We start from the raw sequence: 9,116 nt of genomic DNA, 5'->3' as shown, positions 1-9,116 counted from the left end.
ACTCAGCGTCCCCCAGGCACCAAACTCGGGTGAACTTTGCGCTGAACAATGAACAAGCACTAATTCACACATTTCAGACAGCTGATATTAACACTTTGTAAAAAATCATGGATGACGTGAAATTGTTCTAAAAAGCTCTTCTGTAACAAAAGTAGGATTTGTGTGATGACCTACAGATAATGGTGTCCAGAGGTGTCAAGTGTTATATAACTTCACTGTTGGCTTAACCACAGTGCATCAAGTTCACTGAGTTTCATGAAGATGGAGTAAACATTGCTCTGTTCAACAGTGGTTTCCAACCCGAGGTCCGACTGGGGAGCGTAGAGTGTTCGAGGAAAAGGAATTGCTGAGAAAGACAGAGAACTCAAGACAAGGACTTTTATCAGTTTGGGGTGTCCTGTGGAAAAACAATTGGGACCCACTGGTCTAACAACACACAAAAACCCACACTACTCTCTCATGGTGGTACATGGCGGTAAAAAAAACCCCTGAAAACTGAAGAGCATACTGTATATCTGTGTTTTGCAAATTAATGACATTAATTTACAATAACTGAACCAGTCATATAAAAACTAAAAAAAAACAACATTTCAGCAGTTATGTTGGAAGGTGACAGCAGGACTGTAGTAAGACTGAGGCCATCCATGAGCAGTGAAGTCACATTGAGATTTAGATCACACAATACTTTAGTAATAACAATATTTTGCTTCGGTGCCATTCTGTGTTGGCTGCAGTCAGAAACAACTATCCCAGATTCACAGTATGCGGTCATAAGGTCTGACCCTGAGCCGTGTTCCTGCCTGAGGAGCAGGTGTGCCGGGAGACCCTCATATCTGGAAAGGGTAGTCCTGCAGGTAGCGCAGCAGAGGCCTCGGGAGTGGCAGCTGGTCCGGGCAGTTAGTGTGTGTGTTGATGGTGAGGCGCGTGAGGTGCTGTAAAGAGGGGAAGGCCTGTGGTCTGTGCAAAGGCTGCATCAGCTTTAGAAGCACTCCACTGTCCTTGGCTGCGGGCTGGGCGGGGTCAGACTTCGCTTTGGGGTGAACGTTGTCCTCATCGGCCGCCTGGCCCTGCGGAGTGTGGCCTGACCCGGTGTAGTGCTGGATCAGGCTGAGGACGTCGGGGAAGGACTGCAGATGAGGCAGGCCGGGGGAGCTGGAGTCTAGCCAAAAGCAGCCCCTGCTGTACTCTATGCGGACATTGGTAGGACCGCAGCGGGTCTTCACCGACAGGGTCAGCATGTACTGAGGGTGGCTGCTGTCGCGCACCAGGAATGTCCCTTCAGATTTTTTCAGGAGAGCATCCCGAGCTTTGCTGGCTGAGATGGGCCCCCAGTACCAGCCTGCAATCAGAGAGAGGCGTACAAGTTACTGATCCATGTCCAAATGTTCACATTACTGCAGTTTAGGTGAATTTAGTTACAATTCAATCAATATGGATGATGCTATTACTGCCAGCGCTAGGTTTGATTCCTACCAGGGGCGCTGCTAGGAAATCTGGGCCCCCACCCCCATGCCTCTGACTTAGTACAGTATCACCCCACCCAACTCCATCACCCCCAGTTTGGAGGCACATGAAAGTATTTCTCATTTCTCCCTCAATACCAACACTCCCGATAACTTCTGCTGCGTTCTGCACCCACACATACTAAAACCTTTGGATAAATGTGTCCACCAAATGGAATATGTAATGTTTATACGAGTTGGACGCAATACATACAAATAGCCAGATGTCATATTTGTACAAAAAGAAGTGAAACGTAATGCCAACAGATGTAAACCTGTTGGGAGTACCTGAGGCCTGTAGATACTGGAAGGTAGTGGTGATGCAGCAGAGGTCCTCTGTAGGGTCCCAGGGTGGAGAGGAAGGGTGTGAGCAGCATGAGCCCCTTCTCTCCTTGTGATGAGACATGGTCATCACCCGGGCAACCATCTCTGACCGCAGCCCAGAGATCAGCCCAGTAACACAGGTCTGATGTTGGAGGAGCAGGTTCAGGCAGAAATATACCAAATGACTTCAGCTCCACCTGACAATAACCAGTCACTCATGTTTTAGCTGTTTGTTGATTCCCCCACAGATTGGCAGCAATTTCAAACAGATATCCTTGTTTGTGAATTATTAAAGGTGTTTCTCATTCGTTGACGTGCATGGTGTATTAAACAAGATTTTTGTACAACACAGATATTCTGTGGAGCCTGTTCCCCCCCAAAAATAGGCTTTAAAATTAGGCTACTTGTCTGTTCTTTTTAAATCGTAAAAATTAGATAGTCTAGCCAACTAGGAAATTAAACCAAACAATAAAATGTTGGGTTTCTATTTAGTTGCACAATTTAATTAAGATACAGCATCGCCATTATTGCTTAAATGTAAAACCGTTTCATTGCCCGATTTGCTTAGTGCCAACAGCCACATTACCATGACATCAAAGAACATGAGTTTAAGATCGATTGTAAGATCTAATGAAAACGTGGACAGTTATGCTGCATAGACTTCATTATGAAAACAAACTCAGCAAGTATTAGGCTAATGAATAAACATAAATTACTAATTAGGTCAATAAAAGCCTAAGGCACATAGCGTTGTATGGCCTTAAAAGAACTCTAATTATAACTGCATTAGTCTATAGCTACATTAACATTCAAAGTTTCTTTTAGTTTATTATAAAAAATAGTCTACATGACAAAATGAAATAGAACAAAATTAAACAGCTTTTGAAACCATAGATTAACAAAGATTTCCATCATTCATTTGGACTATAGCCAACATAGACTCACCTTTGATCAAACAAAATCATAAGGATTGCGAGCAGTTTAAAAATGATTAATTCCCAGAGAATAGTCCATCTTTACAGTAATTAACAAAATACCACAATCTTCCTGGATGATGGCGAAAAAAAATTGAAAACATTCCTTGTAACCTAATTATCCCAAAACAGAGAAAAAACATCACTCTGTGTGTCACCAGACATTTTAAATGTAGTCTGCCAGCCTGTTAAAGGTTGGTAAAAATGTGTGACTGAGATCCAGAGACGCTGGTCTTTATTCTGTAGGCTAAACCAGGAGCACAGGGAGAAAACGCCTCTTGTCTAGCTTCAGCTTGTGGCTGACGGAAGTTCTAGGAATCTATTTCCAAGAAAGGTTTGTGTTTCACCGCCCGTAGTGACAGAGGCTGTTATTGTCCAGCAGGTTTCGTGGAGTTGCGCACCGCTCCCATACTGTGGAAGCGGCTGAGCGGCGTCAAGCTCGCCAGAGTCACAACGCAACACTTTTGGTCAGAATTTTCAAAATAAAACCTTTGATACAATATGCTGCAATACAATGACGCCTAGTATCCAATTTACAGGCATAGCAGGGATGGGCAATCATGTGCCATGGAAGGCCAATAGTCTGCAGGTTTTCATTCCAACCAAACACTACAGCAGGGGCTTTATTAATTAGCACCAGCATTAACCAGAGAGGAGGAACTAATCAGTGAAATCACCTGCTGTAATCAAAAACCTTGGTAACGCTTTATTTTACAGCCCGCTAATTACGGTGTAACTAGTTTGTAAGTATGGGGTACTAATAAAATAACAATGCTGTAGTTACAGGGTAACAAAATTAACGGGTAACAATTCTGTAATTATGAGAGATTTATAAGGTAGTTATGGTGTAACTATTTTTGTAATTACTGCATACTTAAAAAATAATTACAGGGTACAATAACGTAATTACGGGGGACTAAACAAATGTTATCGGTGCTTGTTCCCTGTAGTTATGGAGTAAGTATTTAGAGCCTAATTTGTTTTATAAAGGATTATGAAGGTTTTTATTTTACATTTTATATTATAAAATTGACATATTTGATATTTCATCTCAACATGCTGTATAGCTATTACATTCAATAAAGCTCTTGTATGTTCAATTCAGTCTGTTACTGTGTGTTGAAGTTCCATATTTTTTGTGTATGCTATATTGTTACAGAAATGTCACCAAACAGCTGGTCTAGGGTCCTCCTGTCCTAACATCGATTACCAGATAGACGTATGTGACTTTCCAATACTGTATTTACTGTGGGGCAAACTTGTACTTAGAATTACCTAGAATACCTAGAATACCTAGAATTACAGGAAGAAGTGATATATTAAAAGACTCAAAGTGAAAAAACAGCCACATTTAGAATAAATATTGATTATATTGTTAGTAATAGAGGTATAGAAAATGTTAATGGCCAACATATTTACTAATTCCATTACATTTTCACTGCTTTAGGCTACAGGTTACCCATAACTGCAGGAATAAAGGTGTGTTTTGAAGAAATATGCAAAGACACTGTAACAGTTGTGTGCAAATAAATGTATTCAAATGAAATAATTCAGTTCAATTCTGTAAAGGGATATGAAGATGACAGGAGTTCAGAAGTGGACTGCAGGTAAGAGGGCAGTCAAGCAGGACTTTGGCTCATCTTCTGTTTGACAGGTCTGCTGGAGCGGCGTCTCTGCTGTTGCAGCCATGTTGTCAGCAGATTTCTTGTTCTTCCTCCGGAATATGCGGGATAGCCAAGAAAAGAAGCCGTGCTTCTTCTTCTTTGGTTTTGTTGACAGGCTGTCAGAACTCTGAGGTCCTGTAGGTTCGACCAGTTGGACAGGTGAAAGTGTATTTTCCAGGGTCAGACAGGACAGATCCTTGGTGTCCTTTACAGTTTCAACCACAAGGCTTGGTGGAGCTTTGACCTCAACCTGGATGGCTGGAGCCTGGGACTCCTGAAGCAGGTTGGCTGATCCTTCCAGGTGAATCAGGGTGTATTCAAGAGAGATGGGGAGAGCCTCCTCTGAGGTGGAGATATTGTCAGGTCCAGCAGAGAGGACAGTGACTTTTGTTCCCTCACAACATTCAGGTTGATGCAGGACGGTGACAGAGCTTTCAGCAGCGGCCTCAGTCTGTGCACAAGAGCTGACCGTTTCCCTCTTGATGATAAAAGGACATTGTTCTTCCTCCTTCTCCAAGTCCTGGAGGAACAGCATCAGTTTAGAATCAGCTTTGACGATTGGCTCCCATTCATCAAGATGATCTTGAGTAGGAGCATGGTGTGCAGCGCAGGCAGCCATAAATGTAGAACTCACTGTTGAGGAAGCATTCATGTACTTTTCACCAAGTTCCTCCTCCTCCAGGAGGACTGAGAGGAACTGCATCAGGTGAGAATCAGTGCTGCTGACAACTGGTTCCCATTTGTCAAGATGGTCCAGAATCGGCGCCTGCTGTGAGGAGCAGTCAACTACAAATCTAGAGAGATGTGATGAAGCATAGAGGAGCTCCTCACCAAATCCCTCCTTCTCCAAGTCAAAGTGGGATTTGACCAGTGGCTCCCACTCATCCAGGCGGCCCAGAGTGGATCCACAGGGTGAGCAGCAGTCAGTCACAAATCCAGATGTGTCACCTGGGGGAGCATAGAGGTATCTCTTTCCAACTGTCTCCAGGTGGAAGTCATCGTCAAAACCAAAGGGGGAGTGCTGAAGCAGCCTCAATCTCTCAATGATTTTGAAGTCATCAGTCTTTTGAGCCTCATGGGATGGAGCCTCAACAAGGCGGAGCAGGTTGGACTGAGCCTCAACATGCTGAGCTGGGTGGATGGATGCTCCAGCATTACCTAACACTGTATCTTCGGTCATGACAGGAGACTCTTTCTCTGTGGGAGGAAGGTCTCCTTTGTCCATATCCAAGAGAAGTTTGTATGCTGATGAAGCTGTGCTGGCTATTGGTTCCCATATATTGAGGCTCTCAAATCCACAAGCAGGTTTGGAGCCGAGACCAACAGCAGACTGAGGTGAAAGGTCACAGTCGAGCTCAGCAGGCACTCCAGAGAAACTAGAGGCTTCAGCATAAAGGTACTGCTCCTTATTCAGGACTTTCGCAAACATGCAGTTGATGTTTTCATGGCGATCGTCATTAAGGGCATTGAGTTGAGCGACCATTTGCATTGATGCTGACAGAAATGCAATGGTGACATCTTAATAATCAAATAATCATAAGGCAACCTGATATAGCTTCATTCAAGGTCAACATGCTTCATCATAGTCCATATAAAATAATTATCCAACCACACACTGTTAGACTTTGTTGCCAGTTTACTCACATCTTTATTTTTCTTATAACATTTGCAAAAATAGGCTTAAGGAGAGAACAACGCATTTTGCTTGTTGCTTCCTCAGGTTCGCTTGCGAACCTTCATCTTATGCCTTTCATCATAGTTTTGTTTCAATAACAAATCTAACTGTGGATTTACAATGTAAATCAAACTAAGGAAGAACTGGACACAAATGCAAATCCTTCAACACAAAAAACTAGTCTGTCCTGACTGTCTGTCTCTTGTTTGTCTGTTCAGCAAAATCCTCTGTACTAATCTTTTTCTGTTAAATAATAAAATTATAAATACATGTGGCTTACCAAGATGGAAATCACTCTCCATGTTTTCCTTTCTAAAAGGTAGATATTGTTGTTGATATTTCTCCAAACAAATGCGACGTGAGTTTTCTGTCTCAATGTGCAGGTGAACAGCGATCAGAGATGAAACTGTGAGTCTGTGTTTGTGTTCAGGTCAATCGCTCCTTTATGACACTGACATTCTAAATTCTATCAACTCTGCTGCATTCTGTGCAGCTGCATTATGATTCATCAGATGAAGCTCAGGCTCCAGTAAACTTTGATGACAGAGATGTCTCGCTTTGTACATGGTTTATAAACTACACATGATTAAAAAACACATAACTGAATATTTGGAATTTGTATTAAGATACGTATTTTTTATGTGGAAAACATCTATTTAATTGCTAATTCCGATTGCACTTTCACTGTTTTAAGTCACAAGTTAGCTCACTCTAATCTTACTACTAGCCTACCTACTACTACTACTATATATTAGTATTACCTATTACTACTACCTACTATCACATCTGAGAGCATACTTTAGGAAAATAAAAATAAAAGTTATTCATCTTCAGTTCAGCTTTTCAGGTGTAGAATTTCTTTTTTCCAGAACAACCTGTGCATCAACCCATGTAGTTAATATAACATGGGTAGCACTTTACAATGGCCTTTTCCCAGTGCATGAACCTTTAAGCACAGATAACATTTGTTTAGTCCCCCCTAATTACGTTATTGTACCCTGTAATTATTTTTGAAGTATGCAGTAATTACGAAAACAGCCTTAACTATAAATCTCTCATAATTACAAAATTGTTACCCCTTAATTCCCGGACTTCTTGTTTTGTTACCCTGTAACTACAGCATTGTTATTTTATTAGTACCCCATAATCACAAACTAGTTACACCATAAATAGCGGGCTGTAAAATAAAGCGTTACCGACTACTTTATTCTTTTTTACAGTGACAAATTTAAAGCTTTTATTTTGAAGGCAAAATAGCCTTGATTCCGGTATTATTCTGGCTATCTCTGGCTGTCTTGACGCAGCCGCTGGTCTGGCGCTTCTCCATCTCGTCTGGCGAGCAGTAACGTATTTAATGTTGCATTCGTGTCAAATGGGAATAACCGTCGAACCGCCGTCAAACGCCATGGTTGAGGTTTTCTGTAGACTTTGGTTTCTCATGATAATTATTATATATATATAATTTTCCCTTATGTGACTTATGTGGTGCAAATCGTTCATTTTGTTCGTTTTATTTGAAATTAAAAGTATACACCATTCCTTATACTGAACTGCAGATATTTTCTTGTTTTTGATATCAGAACAAACTAAGTCATTGCCAAACCCACAGTTCCCAAGTAGTACTGACCACCTGAAAGCTGTCGTGAACATTATTTTCAAGAAGGAAGTTCGTATCTAGTATCTTTCCCATAACATTTGAATGCAGCATAATGCGCAGCTGACTGCTTCCCAGTAGAGCACTTTCCGGGAAGACTGTCACACAGAAATTGACCTCTACTGTTGAGCCTTGATCCCATGCTGGCCTACATGACTATAAAGTCAAAGCTCTCCAACAGCTCGGAATGAAAAAATGATCAAGAGCATGAACACACACACACACACACGCACACACACACACACACACACAGAGCCATGAATGCAAATGCGAGGACATAAAGAAAAAAATATTTTATTCTAGGACCATGTAAAACAACAGCCTTCAGCTGAATGTAGTCAAGCCTTGATTGGGTGACTAAGAAGGCTACAACTGTATAAGAGATGTGAGTGAATGTACATGTGGTACAGAGTGAACCATGGGTACAGCTCGGCCTATAAGTAGGCGATATAAAGGAGAATCCACCCTAAGACAGAACTTTCATAGCCATTCCCCAATGATCTTGGATAGTTCAATCAATATACTGTAGGTGAAATGATCAGTAAAAGTGAGTCGATTTGTTCCCAGAACTAAAACCAGAGAGCTAAAATCCTAATCTGCGCTGGAATCAGAGATGCCTTCTGGCTCAGCATCACTGAAAGGAAAAATGATGAGCTCTTCAGTTGATGACAGACGGGCAATACTTAGAGGCAATATAGATGGGCAATATTGCCTTCAACTTGGATAGTAATTGGCAAATGGAAAAAAATCAAGGATAACATAATAGTCCTTATAAAAAGCAAAGTATACTGAAGATTTATTGCTTTACATAATTATATGCAAAATTGTCCATCTACCTCAAACTATTGCCAATTTATCACGTCTTCAGAATGTTTTCTTGTACATTTACACTGAAACTTGATTTTATAGTAAAATTAACAGCCATGAACCAAAACAAATTGCCAGTAAATCACCTCAGTAATTTACTCTAGTTAGTGTCAAAGCATCTACAATGTAAACTCTTATTCATTGTTGACGGAGCAGCTCCTAAAGTGTCTTTTGATGACACTCAAATCACAAATCAGAGTCTTTGGTATCACTATCACTAGCAGTGTTCACGTTCAGAAACTTAGACTAAACATTCCAACGCCACAGGAAAATATACATGACTTCTGCTTTATGGTGGATTGTTTTTTTAGTTTTTTTTTAAGTTCAGCATGAAATGTATGTCCTCATACATCCACAAGTAGAAGAGAAGAAGAAATGGCTAGATGCTAAGCAGTCACAGAACAAGTCAATTCATAGATACGCTGCTGGTTTGCTTGTGTATTTGTGTGTTTCTGT

The 9,116-nt window shown here is 41.2% G+C and overlaps 1 protein-coding gene across 2 annotated transcripts; it reads right to left on the bottom strand.

Moving 5' to 3' along the window:
• Positions 1-379: 379 nt before the first annotated feature.
• On the bottom strand, positions 380-3,080 carry LOC139932195 (cytokine-inducible SH2-containing protein-like). Of its 2 annotated transcripts, none has more exons than XM_071925898.2 (3): positions 2,772-3,080; positions 1,791-2,023; positions 380-1,339 (listed from the first exon to the last, which is right to left on the bottom strand). In XM_071925898.2, exons 2-3 carry the CDS (start codon positions 1,927-1,929, stop codon positions 828-830), a joined length of 651 nt encoding a protein of 216 aa, XP_071781999.1. In that variant the 5' UTR covers positions 1,930-2,023; positions 2,772-3,080; the 3' UTR covers positions 380-827. The 2 variants fall into 2 exon arrangements, with proteins under 2 accessions (XP_071781999.1, XP_071782001.1); XM_071925900.2 differs by having other exon boundaries at positions 1,791-1,968.
• Positions 3,081-9,116: the final 6,036 nt, after the last annotated feature.

Source organism: Centroberyx gerrardi, chromosome 5 (genome assembly GCF_048128805.1).
Source record: "Centroberyx gerrardi isolate f3 chromosome 5, fCenGer3.hap1.cur.20231027, whole genome shotgun sequence".
Lineage (NCBI taxonomy): Eukaryota > Metazoa > Chordata > Actinopteri > Beryciformes > Berycidae > Centroberyx > Centroberyx gerrardi.
Note: the sequence above shows the minus strand (reverse complement) of the source record. Positions and strands in the feature narration are given on the sequence as shown.